Source organism: Nicotiana tabacum, chromosome 7 (assembly GCF_000715075.1).
Source record: "Nicotiana tabacum cultivar K326 chromosome 7, ASM71507v2, whole genome shotgun sequence".
NCBI lineage: Eukaryota > Viridiplantae > Streptophyta > Magnoliopsida > Solanales > Solanaceae > Nicotiana > Nicotiana tabacum.
In genome coordinates, this window is record NC_134086.1 from 94,745,840 (window position 1) to 94,764,784 (window position 18,945).

The following is an 18,945-nucleotide window of genomic DNA, read 5'->3' on the forward strand; positions in this document are numbered from 1 at the left end:
AACAATTATTGTAGCTCAATAAGTAAAAGAGATTAAATGATTATTTTCTTATAGGATGTGCCTTCTCCCTTTCGACTGTGCTAGTTCAATTCTCTATCATGTTGCTGATTTGCTAAAAGGTCGCCAAAAAAAGGTTTATCCTTCACTTCTACATAATAGTGGAAAGTTAGACTTCTAATGGAGGTCCAATTGCAGAAAGCCCAAGTTGAGTAAGTTCACATAGAAGCAGAAGCCCAAATAAAATGATAAATGATAGAAAAAAAGACAGCAAGGGGCATTCCGAGAATTGAACTCGGGACCTCTCGCACCCTAAGCGAGAATCATACCACTAGACCAAATGCCCGATTTTCTTTCATCGATAAAGTTAATATATTTGAAAAAAAGAGAAGCATTCCGTCTCATTCACTCCCACGACCTATCATGATAATGTACCACGTGTTGTACACCTGACAATCCTCTCTTTTTTCATGTACAATTTTAATCAAATAAAAGAATGTGCGTCTCTGAATAAAACCAAGTAACAAATCAATATTTATTTCCTTTTGTTCGTTCATATACAGATTGTTTCATCTATTAATATACAGAAGAAGATTGGAAACCATCAGTTTGTAGGAATTTGAAATGGAAGCAGAACAGTTACTGATGTTTTCAGCCAAGATCATTTTATCACTGGTTTTGGGTGGATTTCTGGTGTTCTTTGCACATCTCAGCAATATTTTAATATTGCATCGAAGAAAAGTAAGATCAAAACTTCAAAGCCAAGGAATTAAGGGACCTTCACCATCTCTTCTCTATGGAAATCTCCCTGATATCAAGAAAATTCAACTTCAGAAGCAAAAGCAGCCAAGGCCAGAAACCAATAATCAAGAAATAGAAGGAAGGAAGCCTTTGCTACATACTTGGCCTTCCAGAGTCTTTTCACACATTAAACAGTGGGAAATTGAATATGGTCAAATCTTGGCACTTATATTCAACCTTCATATGATTGTAATGACTTTAATTCTTTCCTTTATTGTTTGTTCATGTGTTTTTTTGTGTGTTTAAATTACAGGATCAACATTCATGTATTCAGCTGGAATTATACAGACAATATGTACAACTGATGTAGAAATGGTGAAAGAAATCAGCCTATGCACAACTCTAAACCTGGGAAAGCCATCTTACCTATCCAAAGATCGAGGTCCTCTGCTTGGCCAAGGCATTTTCTCTTCAAATGGCACTTACTGGGCTCACCAGAGAAAGATCATTGCCCCTGAATTCTATCTCAACAAAGTTAAGGTACATTTCCATTCACAACTATATGCACTTGTACTTGTTAAGTTGAAGAAATCTAATCACGAGAGCAACCAAGGGTGTGACCTAGTGGTCAATAAAGTGGGGTGAGAATCATGAGGTCTCAGCTTCAAATCCCGGAGGCATAAAATAACGAGATTGATCTCTTCCTATCTATCCAAGCCATGGTGAATAGAGTTACCTGGTACATGTTGTTGGTGGGAGGTGGCAGGTATCCCGTGGAATTAGTCGAGGTTCGCGCAAGCTGGCCAGAACACCCTGATTATAAAAATAAAATAAAAAATCTAATCACGAGACAATAATTTCAAACATGTACTGATATGCAGGAGATGGTGAAGCTGATGGTTGAATCCACCAGTAAAATGATAGAATCATGGGATGAGAAAACCAGAATTTCTGAAGGAAAATTGGAGGTTAAGGTTGAAGGTGATCTCAAGAGTTTGTCAGCAGATATAATATCAAGAGTTTGTTTTGGGAGCAACTACGCTGAGGGGGAACAAATCTTCCTAAAACTTCAAACCCTTCAAAGGGTTATGTCCAAGGTTCCCATTGGAGTTCCTGGATTGAGGTAAAAATATTGTTGCTAAATTAGAACTATGTTTAGCTCTGCAAAAGGAGTCGAGGGTCTATTGAAAACAGACACTCTACCTTTATAAGGATTACTTAATCCTCCTTCCTTTCCCTTCTCTTTTACTTACATACAACAACTGATATAATTGTTTCCCTCTTGCTACTTTCACCTCAAGGAAAGCCTAGTATTAAAGTAAAACTCAATGGTAGTAAATAGATAATTTTCCCACAATGTTCTGAATCGCTGGATTGTTACAGGCATATCCCAAACAAACACAATAGGGAGATATGGAGATTGGAAAAAGAGATTAAAGCAATGATATTGAAGATAGTAAGAGCGCGGAGCAATGCCACCTGTGAGAAAAACCTTCTACAGTTGATTCTTGATGCTGCGAAGAGTTACGAAGAGAGTGGTGATAAACTACCAGCTGGCATCACTCCTGATACGTTCATCGCTGATAATTGCAAGAACATATACTTCGCTGGCCATGAGACCGTTGCCCTCACAGCATCGTGGTGCTTGATGTTACTAGCTGCGTATCCAGAATGGCAAGCTCGTGCCCGAGCTGAGGTGCTCGATGTCTGTGGTAATGAGTTGCCAAATAATGATATGCTGAAACGAATGAAAGTGGTATGCAGTAATCTAAAGCCCAGATAATTGATATTCACATATATTCTGTACCTGGATCCCTAACATGTATCCATATTTGATTGGCAGCTGACAATGATCATCCATGAAACATTGCGTTTGTACCCACCAGTAGCTTTTGTGGTTAGAGAAGCATTGCAGGATATAAGTTTCAAAGATATTGAGATTCCAAAAGAGACTAATATTCAGATTAGTATCCCAATCCTACACCAACAGCAAGAACTCTGGGGACCAGATACAGATCAATTCAACCCAGAAAGATTTGCCAAGGGCATTGCAAAGGCTTGCAAAGTCCCAAATGCTTATATACCATTTGGAATAGGGAGTAGAACCTGCGCAGGGCAAAATCTTGCTATGATTGAACTGAAGGTGATTGTATCGATGATTCTTTCTAGGTTTACATTTTCGTTGTCCCCAGGATATCAGCATAGCCCTGTTTTTAGATTAGTCATAGAACCCGAGTATGGTGTTAACCTATATCTCCAAAAAATTTGACATATTTTTCTTCCTTGATATTTGACAATGCCTAATCTATCAAGTTCAATTGATCCGAGAAAGGTTAATGAAGAGTCCATAAATGATGTTTAATTTACAAGCCATCTCCTAAAGCAGTACAACAGGGGAGCAAGAGATACAGCTGCTATTCTCTTGTGCTCAATATATGATGCATTTGTGTTATTCTTCAATTCACCATTCAACACTTCCTCAAAGCAACAGTAGAATCCCTTACAAAAATCAAGGACGCATGTTTCTTTCATTTATTTATTTTATCATCGTGAAAAATGAATCTTATAGAAGTACTTGCCCCAAATGAAAGCGACTGTTAATAAGCATTGGTGCCAAGCTCAATAACAACGACAAACACAGCCTAGTTCCACAACTGGAGTCTTGGGGGAGTAATGTATACACAAACCTTAACCCTACCTTGAAAAGATAGAGAGGTTGTTTTCCATAGACCCTCGACTCAGGAAAGATAAGAAAAAAGAAGTAACAAGTAGTAACAACAACAGGCCAATCAGAAAATCGAAGTTAACGAAACAATAAGTGATAGCAGAAATATAAGAATAAGAAAATACAAGACTAACACTACGTAGCACACTAATATCACTGATATGAAACAAGGAAAACAAAAAACAGTTGGTCACCTAACCTTCTACCCAAATTTTCGACATCCATACTTTCCTATCAAGGGTCACGTCTTCGGTAAGCTAGAGCATCACCATGTCATGCCTAATCACTTCTCCCCAATATTTTTTCGGCCAACCTCTCCCTCTCCTTAGGTCCTCCAAGGCCAACCTCTCACCCCTCCTCATTGGGGCATCAGTGCCTCTACTCTTTACATGCCTGAACCATCTAAGTTTCGCTTCCTCCATCGTGTCACCCACAGGGGCAACGCCCGCCTTTCCCGAATATAGTCATTCCTAATTTTATCCAACTCGGTATGCCAGCACATCCATCTCAACAACCTCATTTACAACCTTATTTTTGCTACCTTCATCTTTTGGACATGAGAGTTCTTGATTGGCTAACACTCAACCCCATATAGCATAGTAGGTCTGACCGCCACTCTGTAGAACTTACCTTTAAGTTTTGATGGCACATCCTTATCATGCAAAACACAGGAGACGAGCCTCCATTTCATCCACCACGCTTCAATACAATGTGTGACATCCTCGTCAATCTCCCCATTCCCTTGTATAACTGACCCAAGGTACTTGAAACTTCTTCTCCTAGGGATGACTTGTGCGTATTGGTGCCAAGCTCAAGAAAAAGATAAAAGAATCATCCTATTGAGTATAGACAAGTTTGGTTGAGTATAGACAAGTCTGGATCATGAATCATTTTAACATTAGAACTTCAACTGAATCCACTTGAGAATGAGAAGAAACGGAGTCGCCGGTATAAACACTGCAGTGTCCTCCTCTTTGCTTACCGAACATATAGAAACTCGAAGACTTGCACCAAGAAAACTATCAAAAAAGGAAAACAGAGCCCAATACTGGCCTGTAAATCAACATTAAAATATCTTCAATACAATCCTCGTCATGTATTGCAAGTGAAAGCAGAATCAACAAGCATATAACCAAGAAGGAGCTAAAAGGTTAGAACAAACACGATCACATTGATTCTAACATGAAGATTCTGTATTACAATTGTTTCCAGGAATAAGTTACAGAATATGTTATTAGCCTGATAGTATTTTATAATGGGAGCACTATAGACTCAATTTTCACGATTCATGAAAACAAAGACCGACTTCGATTGCGCTCCAGCCGAGCCTCCCTCTGCAACATGCCAGAAAATGAAAATGAAATATCAGTAAAAGAAATGACATATCACAAAAATCAATACCCAGATAAAGGGGAAAAAGAAAAATCTGAAGGCGCAAGAAAGGTCCCTAATTTAGAAGCAATTATCTAAAGCACAAAGCAGCAAAGCCATGCCATGATATCAATGTTAAAAACACCTAGAAACCAAAGGGAATTGATTGCTTGGTAATTTATGTTCTGTCTTACCACTACCCCCTGCTTATGCACAGCAAAACTAAATTTAAAACGAGCTCAACATAAATTAAATACTATTGAGCTATATATTTCCAAGTGACAAAAAAGAAATAGAAGAGATGTTCTCTCTATAGATTCAGGGCTGAGTATAGGCTACATTGATAGTGATCCAATCAAGGACTGGCTAGTCGTAAGAGTAGATAATTTAACTAACATGTAACCGTATCTTAATCAGTATTCAATCTTACACCTCGGCTTGTTTGCTTCAAGCTGCTCAAAAACTTGCTCCCTTTCATAACTATTGATGCAAAATACGAGCCATATAATTCCCAAGTAACAAAAAAGAAACAGTAGAGCATGTTCTATCAATAGATTCAGGTCTGAGTATAGGCTGCATATAGTGATCCAATCAATGACTGGCTAGTGTCTAGTGTCAAGCATAGATAATTTAACTAACATGTGAACGAATCTTAATCAGTATTCAATCTTATACCTAAGCTTGTTTGCTTTAAGCTGCGTAAGAACTTGCTCCCTTTAACAATTCTATTGATGCAGTGTCTCAAAGCAACTTGTCCGAAAGTTTTTTACAAGTTCCATCACACCCGTATAAGAAAAATACCACTTCAAAATGTCCATGGAAGAGCCTCTCGAAGTCCAATTTACAAGGCAAGTTACCCTGGAAAACGTGATTCGTACGTTCTTTCACATTACCAATTTCACCATAACATAATTTCTCGCGCATGTATCGCAAGTTAGCATATACAACTACTACCAATGCATAGAGATGTGAAAATACCAGCTAATATGCATACCTCCTTTTTCTTGCATTCCTTGTAAACATCAAAATGTTCTTGACATTTGCTCTTGTCTGAGTTAAACTGTTCCAAACCTGCGAAGCATTCACAAATTAAGCAACTGAAACAGCTGCATAATCGTATAGTAATATGTCTTTAAACCTATTGATATTAAGGAAAGGTATTTTTCGCAATTTCTATCATTCGATTCTACCTACCCTCCGGGGTAGGGGTAAGGTATGCGTACACACTACCCTCCCCAGAGTCCACACGTGGGATTATACTGGGTTGTTGTTGTTGTCTACCATTCGATTCTACAGATGATGAATGTGTATAACAATGATATCTCAAACAAACACGATTCTATATATTGCACAAAATTCATGGAAGTGTCTTCTGAGTGTGGATATCTCCATGAACTCGGGGGATGTAGAAGGTAACTTATGGGTTCATCCGAACCCATTAGCTTACCTGGATTAGCAACTTATATGCTCCAGATTTAAAGGTCTTTCCAACCTTCCCCAAAACCTTCATCTTGATAATAGAATATTGCATCAAGCTACTTAAGGTCTGTTTGGAAAGCCATCGGGTAATTGGAATTGGTATAATTACACAGCCTAGTAATTACATAGTATTGTAATTACGACGATCTGTTTGTTTGTCATAGTGTAATTACACTGTAATTACACGAGTTAGATTAAATTTTAAATGAAGTAATTATCAAAACTTAAAAGTTAATATAATAAATATATGCCAATAAATGCTTTTTTACAAGTATAAATGATATTAGATTTGGTATTTAAGATGTATATTTTTTCGTGAATATACATTAATTAGCAATCATATATTTATAACTAATATTGTGAAAATAATTTATATATACTTTCCAATTTAATAATATTTAGTTTAGTTACTTACAAAAAAATGTACGTTTTGTAAGAACATCATAGAATGCATTTTTATAAAATAAATTAATATTTATAAATATAATGTCATAATATTATTCAAATATTTGACAAAACTAATCTATCAATTCTAACTAAAAAATGAACAACATGCAATGTGAGCCAATACTACTAAAACAAGTAAATTGGAACCAAAAATATAATACAATTTCAAAATCCAAAAAAAAAATTGTTTAACATATGTCAAATTAAACATAACTTAACATTAGGAAACATAACAAATTTATAACCATATTCAACAACGAAATTCTACATTAATTGCATCAGTCATTATATGTCATGTTTGTTAATGACTCATTATTTTTAATATTAGGAGGTGTGGATTCAAAAACTAGAGTAATAATATATACTCCCTCCCCGTTTCAATTTATGTGAACCCATTTGACTGGGCACGGAGTTTAAGAAAAGAGAGAAGACTTTTGAATTTGTGGTGTAAAATGAGGCACATATATTTTGTGTGGCTATAAATCATTGCATAAAGTTAAATTGTTTCCAAATAAAGAAAGGGGTCATTCTTTTTGGCACGGACCAAAAAGGAAATAGGTTCACATAAATTGAAACGGAGGGAGTATATATATAAGCAATTACATGGAATCACAAGAAGTAAATGTAAAGAGATAAAAGATAAATAATGTACAAAGAAAAATATATTTTAGAACTTCAAAAGAAATTAAAAAGTAAAAAAAATTAAAAAAATTTAAAATAATAGAAATAAAAAGTTATTAAAGAAAATAAATTAAAATAAAGACAAAAAGAAAAAAAATTAAAAAGCAACCTTGTAATTACACAGTATAATTACCATCAATTCTCACCTCCCCTTGAGAATTGGAGAGTGTAATTACACCCCTCCAATTACACCCAATTCCATGCTGACCAAGTTACTTGGCCAAATAAACATACCAAACTGTGCAATTACCCTCAATTACACCCAAATCCAATCCCTATGTGGCTTTCTAAACATGCTCTTAATCACGAATGACCAATTACCATGTATTCTTCAAACAAACTATGGACTATTCTTAATGCTATTATCTTTAAAAATAAGTTATGTTTAATTCAAATATAAAAAAAACATTTCTGCTAGTTTTCTTTTTTTAATTTTCAGCAGGTAAGTTTAAATTTGCAGCCAGGAGCAGAAGGCACATAAGGACCTAATTTCTTACCAATGAATTCAATAAAAAGAGTAATACAATGTCACAAAAGTAACTATATATCAAAATTCCAATAATGATCAGCAGTACTTTAGTTTTCGAGTCATTAAATTCAAATACTGCAAAAACAGAAGATGATCGAAGGACAAAGTGGCGGGTGCAATTACATTTGAGAGAAGCAGTGTATTGAGGGTAGCAATCGGAATCAGAAATTCTAGCTGCACTTGGATATGCCGGTGTTTGAATTTTCGAACTCGCCATTTTGCCCTATTTTTTCCGATTTCCGCTCTGCAATTTCACAGCATTCGACTACGTATATTTTCTGTTTTATTCTTCGGGTCGGATTCCGCCGACTATGAAGGAGAGAAACAGACCGGTCCATCTGAACTGTGGTCCATATCAATTGGGCTTAATCAGAGATCGGTCTGTACTGTAAAAAATTGCACTGGGCGCCCTATTTGGTCGCCCCATTTAACCTATACCTGTTTTTTTTTAAATTTTAACTTGTTCCCACTTTTTAAATAACTTCAGCCCTCTTTCTCCTCCTCCTTCTCCTCCTTTGTTTTCTTCTTCAAGTTACAAAACAAATTGGTATTTATCTCCAGAAGCAACGCTGCTTTAGATATAAGGTCAATTTTTTTTAATTGAACAGTTCGGCAATTGTACTTCTGCTCTAAATTTACAGCAAATTAGTCTTAGGAAAAACTTTAAGTTACCAGTAGGGTTTGTTTTGGATTGCTCACTGTTGGAAAGCATTTTTGTAAGGCCAATTGTTTGTGTACCCTTTGGAAATATATATATTTCTTGGTATGATTTTTGTGCAGTATATATTCATATGCCTCTCTACTTATTTTTGTTTGTTTGGGCACCATTATTCCTTCTTTTGTCTCAGAGGACATATATCGAGCATCTTGTGGCTTTCTTAAAAACATAACTTGCTTATTTTAATCCACTTCAGCTAACAGCCACTAGCTACAACTAAGGCAAAATAACAAAAATACAGCTAGAAAATTATAATTGACAAATACAACAAATTAACAAAAACTTCAGTTTCCTAGTTACAAAGACAAAAACTTCAGTCTAGAGCTGAAGTTTCCCAGTTACAACACAAAAACATAGCTGAAGTTTTCAGTTACAACACAAAAACTTCAGCTCTAGAGCTGAAGTTCGCCAGTTACAAAACAAAAACTTCAGCTCTAGAGCTGAACTTCAGACCTGGCTACTAGAATGCTGAAGTTTTGCGTGATTGTCTTTGCTACTTCAGCCCCGTGTGCTGAAATTATGCGAAAAAGCGGGTACGCTTGCAATTTTTTTTGTAAAGCGGACACAAATTAAAATGTGACACAAAAAGCGGGTATAGATGCAAATGCCCCCAATTTATTTCATAACCACCTTTTGGACCGGTACTCAAAGTTTAGCCACCTTTTGAAATGTTATTACAAAATAGTCATATTTAATGCAAAAAAATAAAATTTGGATAAAAGTATCCATAGCTAAGTTTTACTCCGTTCACGTATGAGACAACTTGATTTCAGATATCAAAACAATAGAAGTCCAATAATTTGAAAGATTAAAGAACTAAGATATGAAAACCTATAGCAATAAATAAAAGATGTAAATTTGGCTGTCTATTCCAAAAGAAAAGTTTAAGTGATATTCACTTGCACGTTGTTTTCAATCATAAAATATGCAACATTAAGCTTCATATAAATGCGTAAATCTTTAATGTGTTAAAGAATTTTGGGATCCAATATTGCTACTTGAGAAATTTGACACATATTTACGTAGAAATGGTTGGACGAGTCTCGAACATTGTGTGTTAGTTGTGCTTCGGGTACATAGTCAAACGCATGAAACATAACGTGTAAGTCTCAAAAAACAATTTTACCAGTATCCTAATCATGAGCGAGCTCCGAGCGAGTCCAAAAAAAAAATAAACACTAATAATAAGAAAAAGAACAAGTGTATGGGCTCCCTTGCCAACTTTTAATTAGGGGCCTCTAAGTGGGAGCGTCATGATTAGGTGGAAATATGAAACACTCTGTAATTGAATTCTCTCACACATATATTTCCCTCTCTGACAGCTCAAAATAAAGTCACACTTCACTACTTTCCTGCCGAAAAAGGCTCCTATAAAATCTTTTCTTGTTCCCTCCCTTTGTCCCACATTTTCACTAAAATAGTAGCAACAATACCACTTTAACAAAAGGGTTCTTGAATCTTTTTCCCAATTCAACTTCATAGAAACTAGTGCTCCTCTTTGTTATCTTTCTAATTGATGAGATGAATACTAGTAGTAGTGCCAGTAATAATGCTACTGCAACAGGAACAAAGTTCATCAAATGTGTTACTGTTGGAGATGGTGCTGTTGGCAAGACTTGCCTTCTCATCTCCTACACTAGCAACACCTTTCCTACTGTATGCAGCTATTCAAATTTTCTCTATGTTTCATCTTGTTTTTATTTTTCAATGTGGATTTATGTCTGTGTAATCTTTATTTCTGCAGGATTATGTGCCAACTGTTTTTGACAATTTCAGTGCCAATGTCAATGTTGATGGAAAGATTGTGAATTTGGGTCTCTGGGATACTGCTGGTATGACAACTCATTGTCTTGTTAATTATTTCAGTGCTAATGTCAATCTAAGTATTTCTTTCGTTAAAGTTGTCAACTTTGGCCTTTGCTCTTTACTCTTAGCTGCATTCATCTTTCTATTCTTGTTCCCTTTGAAAAAGAACAAAAAAACAGATGTTATTGCATATGAAATCCTGTATTGCTATTATAATCAAGATTTTACCTTAATTTTTCTGGTGCAAATCTTGAACCAGAATCGGTAATTGGAATGAGAATGTTGAACTCTAGTTAAGCCTTAGGCAATTGTTAACTCTGTCTTTTCCAACCAATGAATTGATCATGCAATGCTCGTAGTAGTGTGATTTGGAAAACCATCATGAACAGTCAGATTAAATTTAGTCTTTACTGTGAAAGTCAAGGTTGTGTTCTACTTCATGTGGTTTTACATTCAAAAAAATTTGGTTGCTTTCAATTCACATTACAAAGTGTTTACAAAAGTTATACCTTAACGATCCTCATTCTTACTTGTTTTCTTCCCAATAAATTAGAACTTAGGAAAGCAATAAAGCATCCTCATGGACCAGTAAAATTGAAATGAGAAAATCATTTTCTGTGGATTCTTGTGATAAATCTTATGGAACTTTGACCTAGAAAAAGCTGTGATGAAGCGGATTGAGTCTTTAGTACACAAGTAGTAACGACTAATGAGCAAGATAACAAAATACGCCTCTTCAACAGGTCATTACATGATAAAATTGTGAGTGTACAACTACTCTTCACAGGTCAAGAGGATTATAACAGGCTTAGGCCTCTTAGTTATCGAGGAGCTGATGTCTTCCTGCTCGCATTCTCTCTCATAAGTAGGCCTAGCTTTGAAAATATATCAAAAAAGGTATGCTTTTGCTTCCTCAACTTTCAACTTTAATTGCTTGCTGTTCCAGTGGTTGTGTATTTCTTTTGCTTCTCTGATCATGTAATCCTGACATCATTCTTTGCTTTTTATTTCTTTGTTATGTTGGAAAAGTGGGTTCCTGAGCTAAGACATTATGCCCCATCAGTGCCTATTGTTCTTGTGGGGACTAAATTGGGTGAGTTTTCTTTCAATTTAAGATTCCTCTGCTTTACTAGTAGCTCTTGAGAGGATATATGCCTTTTCCCTTTGTTAAACTGCTTTCCCCTTTTGTTACCCTTTAACAGTTGTGAATTTTGCAGATACTGTATGTTAAAGTGAATCCCGGTTTTGAACTAGTCTGCTAATACCTAATCAACAAAAGAGCTAACAGAAACCATACTTTTATTTACACTTTCTTTTCACACACACACACACACACACACACAAATATATATATATATATATATATATATATATATATATATGTGTGTGTGCCGGCTATTTGTTTGATTACAATTTTTTATTTTTTTTTCAATTTTCTCGAGGGTGGAGACCTATCCTCTACATCTGTCTACACTGTATCGTACACAAGTTTACTTATTTCCCATGGATGAATCCAGATGACCACTTTGGAATATTCCCTGGGCCTTAGTCAAATATAACTAAGGGAATGGAATGAACCTTCTCTTTTATGTGGTTAACACTGGGCTAAATGGTCTGACAACTTTATACTACAAGTCAAACTCATGATAGGGAGAAATTATGCGCTCATGGTTAAGCGACTTGTTGCATTCTGTGATCTTATTCTTCTCCATGATCCGATGCTTCATATTCTTCTAAAGTTTAGTATGACTTCTTTCTCGTCACTTAGTGCCCAGAACCGAGCTGACTGGTTCAATAGTCTCTCTCTCTCTCCCTGTACTTCGAACTAAGATTCTTCTTCAAACTTAGGTTCTCTAGCATTTATTCTTGGTAAGACTACACCTTTTTTTGGAAACAATTGTGAACTACAGAAAAGGCCTTGTAACATGATCTGATTGTGGTTTCCCGAGCGTTTGTTTAACTAAGGATGATTAATTTATTTGTTGCGCTGACATAGCAATGTAGGTTGCACATTTGCTGGCGTATATTTGGGCCAATAGCTGGTTGATGCAAAGGATGACACCAATCTTATCTATCACTCTTTGTGTCTAAATTTCTATCTAAACAGAGTTCAAATGTGACAGATTTAAGAGAGGACAAGCAGTTTAGAAGGGACTACCCTGGTGCATGTACAATTTCAACAGAACAGGTATATGTATATCAAAAGTTTGATGTAGCTTAACCAAAAATCTGGTGCATGCTCCGCCTCCTTATAAAGAAAAGAAAGGAAAGGGATAAGGAGAACATAAAGCAAGACATATCGAAAAACAAAGTAAAGCTTGAAGAAATTAAAGTGTCTTTTTAAGTGTGTGAATCTCTCCTAATAATAGGCTTAGAAACTTTAAGACTGGAAAGTTGTATCAAAATGGCCAACTCAAGTATACTCTGAAAAGGAACAATGACCCATTTCCGAGCTCATCCTCTCCCTACCTCATAATAGTGTCCCCCGCCCCTTCTCTAATCAAAAGAAGAAACAGAAAAAATAATGAAGGGAAAATGACATTGTATAGCTTTTCTCAAAATAATAGCCGAAAAAATGTATAGTGTTTGTATATATGTACATTTCTGTATTTTATATACAAAAAATATATAAATTTTATATACCTTTGTTGCTACCGGATGTAAATAGTTTCCTTTGCGGACTAAAAGTATCTTTGCCCAAAAATGAAATCTGCACTTCTTTTGGTTGAACAGTGCAAATCCATTTGCACGACTTCTTTTGCATATTGTTGAATTGTAAAGGATACAAAAAGTGGGATTTCAAGGTCAAGGCCTTGGATGTTAGTGAGACAATTTCAATTGAAATAAACATGATAAAGTAAGTCATAGACCTAATGATTTAGAATGGAAAATTCAATCAAGTTTATGTCTTTAAGCACTCTTTTCTCATATTGCAAATTTACTAAAGCTTTTATTTTCTCTTCTTTAAAATGACAGGGCGAAGAACTGAAAAAGCAAATAGGTGCAGTGGCATATGTTGAGTGCAGCGCCAAGACACAGCAGGTAATCTTGAACCTTTCAAGTATGTCGGAACTTTAAAAGATTAGTACATGAAACATGATTAACAAGTCTAGATGCACTTCAAAACAAGCAAACATTCTTCGGAACAAAATGCTCAAAGTTCACCTAGCTTCCTTTAGGACATTCTGAAACCAGAAGAGTGTTATATACCAGACTTGGAAAACATTTTGTGTAAGCTAATAATTCAGGGCAAAACCTACAATGCATGCAGCTTATAAGTTGTCAGGATTATGAGCCAAAACCAATTGAGAAAAAAATGTTCTTTGTAATGTAGAATGTGAAGGCTGTTTTCGATACTGCAATCAAGGTGGTTCTTCAGCCTCCAAAGAGCAAAAAACAGAAAGGAAAACACAAAACCTGCTGGATACTTTGATCGAACTCGTTGGAAGAGAGACGTTTGTACAATAACATTTTCCATTTCTTTGAGATGTTTAGCTGTGATATGATATCCGTAGATTTATTTCTTTTTTTCCTGTTTGCTTTAGTAAGAAGTGCCAGTTTTCTCATTTCAAAGTATGTGTGAGTGATGTGCTTGTTGTGTTTGTGACTGGCTTGTACATGGTTTTATATGATGGAAAGTGATGTGGAATTCGTTAGTGTAGACGGAATATGCTGTATTTTATGCAATGATCTTTCTTGGCATGGCTATGTAATATGAAAATGTTTGTGACATTTCTAACAGTGACATCTAACAACTCAAATCAGATTTGATCAAGAAAAACTGTATTGGCAATACCTTCATTTTAGATTCCTTCGGGGTCGTTTGGTATGAGGTATAAGAAGGTATAAGGGTGGTATAAAAATTTAATACCACCTTAATATTCTGTTTGGTTAGCAAACCAGGTATAAGTTATCGCGATATTAATTTTAACACTGGGATAACTTATACCTTATAGAAAGTGTTAGTACCGGTATAACTTATATCTTCTTCTTAGAAATTATGCAATTGTCATTCTTAGTACAACATACCAAACAATGAATAAACAACAATCCTAGCATAACTAATCACAGCATAACTTATCCTAATATAACTTATATCAGTATAAATCGTATTCCAAGCAATCCCTTAGTGGCTTTCTTTTTAATTACAGAGCACAAAACTCTAGCTTTAGCTTTAGTGGAAGGCAGAGTAACCTATCTAAAAGTCACATCTAACAGTAGAAAAAACCCATAAAGTTAGCCCCAAGTCATAGGTCAATAACTTCACAAAAGAGAGAAGTGTAATTTTGGTCCCTCTAGTATACTATATTTATGTTGTCTGTGTATCTATAATTAAATCTTGTACATTCAAATTTCAGTTTGTCCTACTTTGCAGATTTTATTCCAACTTAATGTTTGTACTTTAGGTGTCATTTGCAAGGAAAAATAAAGATCTAACTATGTTCGTCTGGAAAGTTGCTATTACCTCTGAAATTGAGATCTAAAGCTCAGCATGCACATTCTTCAAAAAGAATGTATGAGCACATGGCCGATAAATTTAAAGTTAAACGTGCAAGTGAATTAATATAAGAAATAAAAGTGTAAATTAAGTATAGTAGGGTGATAAACTTGAATTTTGTCTCTTAAAAAAGACTCTTCATTTGGGCCAAACGTCCAGCTTACCTTTTTTTTAAGAACGTCAACTTTCGGGTGAAAAGGAGAATTCTAGTTCACAACTCACCAACAAAGTTATACTTGTCTGTTGAATTATTATTTATGCATATAAGAAATAGTAAAGCAATTTTTGAAGTAAAATAAGTACAACATAAACTCAACCCAACCCGACTAGCTAGGTGATCCTCTAGTAAGTCTTCAAAATTAAGCTCTTACTTTAACCATATAGTTTAGGAGTGGGTTAAGTAGTACTCAAATTAATTGAGAACCGAGTATAGTACTACCGACAGTGAATAGTATTTCTGTGAACGAGCAGAACCTGTGCTCTGATACCAGTTGTTGGGAATAAACCCCCACAGAAATAATATTCACGGTACTAAAAGCGGAATAATAACATAGCACCGAGATACGGTGATTAACAAGAATAAAAGAGTAACAACGACACCAAGATTTTTACGTGGAAAACCCTTCTTGAATAAGGGAAAAATCATGGCCCCGAGAGGAGCAACTGATATCACTATAGCAAGGAGTTTTACACTTTGTAGGTCCGAGTAAAATACTCCAAAGACCACTACAATACTCAAAAGAAATAACCCTCTTTTGATATTCTCACCTCACTACAATATCACTCACTCTCTATTTTTCTCACAGACTATTTTCTTATACCCTATCTGTGAAACCTCACTCTTTCTTTCTAACTCTCCGATATATTTTTCCTCTGAGAATGAGTGTGTAGAAATGAGAGTCGAAACTCTCCTTTTATAGGCGAAGCCTCTCTCTCTCTCTCACTCCTACTACAATTCATATTTTCCTTCTACAGCCTACCCTTTTTGACAATGCAGAAGATAAGAGTGGCTACCAACCAACAAAGGAAGAAAGTTTTCCTTAAATCATGGGATGGACCCCACAATTTCCCCCTCCAGTCCCATTCACTTGAAGGAGGTAATACCGGAGTTCTAGTTTGAGTGCATGCCGACAAGTTCTTTGCAAGACTCGAACTTGTCTCTTGGTACTACCTTGGTTAGCATATCCGCGGGATTCTCACTTGTATGGATCTTCTTGACCTGCATAGATCTATTCTCCATCCTTTCTCGAATCCAGTGATATCTCACGTCGATATGCTTCATTCTTGCATGATACATGGTGTTTTTGCTCAGGTTTATTACACTTTGACTATCACAATAGACGATATACTCCTTCTGATACAATCCAAGCTCTCGAAGGAACCTTTTCAATCAAACCATCTCCTTGCCAGCTTCAATAGCAACAATATACTCTGCTTCAGTTATAGAAAGTGCAACACACTTCTACAACTTCGACTGCCATGATATAGCTCCCCCTGAAAATGTGAACATATATCCTGTAGTAGATTTACGATTATCAAGATCACTTGCCATATCAGCATATGTATAGCCCTTCAAGATTGAATTAGATCCTTCAAAACACAAGTAATCTCATATAGTACCTCTTAGGTACCTGAGTATCCACTTGACTGCTTCCCAATGTTCCTTTCCAGGGTTTTCAAGGAATCTACTAACAACACCAACTACAAGAGCAATATCAGGTCTGGTGCATACCATTCTATACATCAAGTTTCCGACTGCTGAAGAATAAGGAACTCTAGATATGTTTCCTTTCTCCTCCACTGTTGTAGGACACATCTTCTTGCTCAACTTTAGATGACCAGCAAGAGGTGTGCTGGCTGGCTTAGCACTTTTAATGTTGAAGCGTTCCAGTACACGTTCAATGTACTTCTCCTGAGATAGCCACAACTTTCTACTTGTTCGCTCTCGAACTATTTTCATCCCTAGAATTTGTTGTGCTGGGCCCAAGTCCTTTATATCAAATAACTTGGACAGATCTCCCTTCAACTTTGTGATTAGCCCCTTGTCTTTTCCTACAATTAACATATCATCCACATACAACAACAATATAATAAAGTTATTCTCAGAAAATCTTTTGAAGTATACACATGGATCAGAATATGTCTTTATATATGTTTGACTTTTCATGAATGAGTCAAACTCCATGTACCATTGCCTTGGTACCTGCTTCAATCCATAAAGACTCTTATTCAATTTGCACATCATGTGTTTCTTTCGGCTACTTCAAATCCTTCCGGCTGCTCCATATAAATCTCCTCTTTCAAATCTCCATGAAGAAATGCAGTTTTCACATCCAACTACTCTACTTCAAGATCTAGGCTAGCTGCTAAGCTCAAAATTGTTCGAATAGAAGTCATTTTGACAATAGGTGAGAATATTTCGTCAAAATTAATACCTTTCTTCTGTTTGAAGCCTTTAACCATCAATCGAGCTTTGTATCTAACCAACTTGTCATTTCCATCTTTCTTGAGTTTAAGGACCCATTTGCATTTGAGTGGTCTTTTACCATTTGGAAGTTTAACCAACTTGTTCGTGCCATTTTTCTGTAGAGATTCCATCTCTTCTTGCATGGCTTTCATCCGCTGTTTTTTTTCTGAATGGGACAACACCTCCTTAAGACTTTCTGGCTTCCCTTCATCACTGAAGAGGACATACTCTGTAGAAGGATACCTGCATGACTCTACCCTTGGCCTCTCTGATCTCCTTAGAGGTTGAGGTTGTTCTTCTTCCTGTGTGGGGTGCTCCACCAGCTCGACACCATCATCAAGTTGCTTTCCCTGCTCAATAACCTCATCAGGTTGCTCCCCTTGCTCGGCAACCTCGTCGATCGTACTTTCTGCACTTGTGGGATAGATAGAAGAAGAAGGAATAGTAACAAGGTTAGGAATTATACCATTCTTGGCCTTCTCTGACATATCAGCAGTAGTTTTGTCACAACCCTAAATCCGGACCCGGTCGTGATGGCGCATATCGTGAAACAAGGCCAGCCGATACAACATCCAATTCACTTTTAAATGTTATAAGAGTTTAATTTAAGTCATTAACATACTATAAATCCAAAAATAAAAATGAAATAGAATAATTTGCAGAAACAACACAGCCCGACATCGGGGTGTCACCAGTCATAAGCATCTAACATAAGTCTAAGAGTATGGAAGCAAGGATTTCACAGTCTATTATAGAATCCAGTACAAAGGGAAAATAAAGATAAGAGGGAGAAACACTGGGTTGCGAACGCCGAGCAGCTACCTAATGAACTCCGAATAGCCTACTGGAAGCAATCAGCCCTCGCTAGCGGAACCCGAAGCTCCTGAATCTGCACACATGGTATAGGGAGTAATGTGAGTATGCCAACTCAGTGAGTAATAAAAGTAAAAGCAGCTGAGCGATAAGAAAACACGTAAAACACAACATGATGTTACAAGAGGCAGGGTAAAACCAATACAATGCAATAAAATAGTAAAAACTTGTAAAAACACCTTAGTTCAATATAAGCTTCTTTAAAACATCTTTTAACAATTAAACGAGTGAATGAAAAACAGTGAGAAAAGATAAACACATAAAACCAGCCCATCGAGCAAAAATACTGATAGGTTTTAAATGTCCTTGCCTTATGTTTTGATGATCTAACAAACTTACTGTTAAGAACTAGATAGGGAACCTGACCTACTTGGACTATACTGCAAGTTTAACGGATTCCAGCTAAAGGTGAACTACTATAGCTTCAGGAGATAGGAAACCAAACAAGGACCTGAAACCCTTGTAGTTTCCTCACAGCAGTACAAAGTCAATTGGACACAGCTGGAAGCGACGTGACTGTCTGCACTGTTTCTGCCTACATTGCACTGTTTCCAGCATCCACTTATTCTTTGATCAACTAAAGTGTTTACATCATTTCAAGTGATGTCATCAA

General features: G+C 36.1%; 3 protein-coding genes and 1 non-coding gene across 4 annotated transcripts; 2 read left to right on the forward strand and 2 right to left on the reverse strand.

The window, feature by feature from the left end:
* Positions 1-271: 271 nt before the first annotated feature.
* Positions 272-343, reverse strand: TRNAP-AGG (transfer RNA proline (anticodon AGG)). The gene has a single exon. It is a non-coding gene; the product is annotated as a tRNA-Pro (tRNA).
* A 123-nt stretch (positions 344-466) lies between these two features.
* Positions 467-3,190, forward strand: LOC107769587 (cytochrome P450 714C2). The gene is made up of 5 exons (XM_016588811.2): positions 467-949; positions 1,052-1,278; positions 1,620-1,861; positions 2,122-2,494; positions 2,582-3,190. Exons 1-5 carry the CDS (start codon positions 622-624, stop codon positions 3,005-3,007), a joined length of 1,596 nt encoding a protein of 531 aa, XP_016444297.1. The 5' UTR covers positions 467-621; the 3' UTR covers positions 3,008-3,190.
* Positions 3,191-4,614: 1,424 nt separating this feature from the next.
* LOC107769586 (uncharacterized) lies at positions 4,615-8,313 on the reverse strand. The gene is made up of 3 exons (XM_075217329.1): positions 8,094-8,313; positions 5,813-5,905; positions 4,615-4,797 (listed from the first exon to the last, which is right to left on the reverse strand). Exons 1-3 carry the CDS (start codon positions 8,185-8,187, stop codon positions 4,736-4,738), a joined length of 249 nt encoding a protein of 82 aa, XP_075073430.1. The 5' UTR covers positions 8,188-8,313; the 3' UTR covers positions 4,615-4,735.
* Positions 8,314-10,059: 1,746 nt separating this feature from the next.
* On the forward strand, positions 10,060-14,162 carry LOC107769585 (rac-like GTP-binding protein RAC2). The gene is made up of 7 exons (XM_016588809.2): positions 10,060-10,344; positions 10,433-10,520; positions 11,282-11,391; positions 11,524-11,587; positions 12,618-12,682; positions 13,471-13,536; positions 13,829-14,162. Exons 1-7 carry the CDS (start codon positions 10,210-10,212, stop codon positions 13,925-13,927), a joined length of 627 nt encoding a protein of 208 aa, XP_016444295.1. The 5' UTR covers positions 10,060-10,209; the 3' UTR covers positions 13,928-14,162.
* The last annotated feature ends 4,783 nt before the right edge of the window (positions 14,163-18,945 follow it).

What these genes read in the sequence shown, in the direction of transcription:
- LOC107769587 (XM_016588811.2), top strand. Translation starts at nt 622, where the DNA reads ATGGAAGCAGAACAGTTACTGATGTTTTCAGCCAAGATCATTTTATCA. An exon ending in ACAGTGGGAAATTGAATATG is followed by an intron (nt 950 to 1,051) that starts GTCAAATCTTGG and finishes TTTAAATTACAG; the next exon opens with GATCAACATTCATGTATTCA. An exon ending in TCTATCTCAACAAAGTTAAG is followed by an intron (nt 1,279 to 1,619) that starts GTACATTTCCAT and finishes ACTGATATGCAG; the next exon opens with GAGATGGTGAAGCTGATGGT.
- LOC107769586 (XM_075217329.1), bottom strand. Translation starts at nt 8,187, where the DNA reads ATGGCGAGTTCGAAAATTCAAACACCGGCATATCCAAGTGCAGCTAGA. An exon ending in ATACACTGCTTCTCTCAAAT is followed by an intron (nt 5,906 to 8,093) that starts GTAATTGCACCC and finishes AATGCTTCGCAG; the next exon opens with GTTTGGAACAGTTTAACTCA. An exon ending in GGAGGTATGCATATTAGCTG is followed by an intron (nt 4,798 to 5,812) that starts GTATTTTCACAT and finishes GGCATGTTGCAG; the next exon opens with AGGGAGGCTCGGCTGGAGCG.
- LOC107769585 (XM_016588809.2), top strand. Translation starts at nt 10,210, where the DNA reads ATGAATACTAGTAGTAGTGCCAGTAATAATGCTACTGCAACAGGAACA. An exon ending in TCTTGTGGGGACTAAATTGG is followed by an intron (nt 11,588 to 12,617) that starts GTGAGTTTTCTT and finishes CAAATGTGACAG; the next exon opens with ATTTAAGAGAGGACAAGCAG. An exon ending in GTACAATTTCAACAGAACAG is followed by an intron (nt 12,683 to 13,470) that starts GTATATGTATAT and finishes TTAAAATGACAG; the next exon opens with GGCGAAGAACTGAAAAAGCA.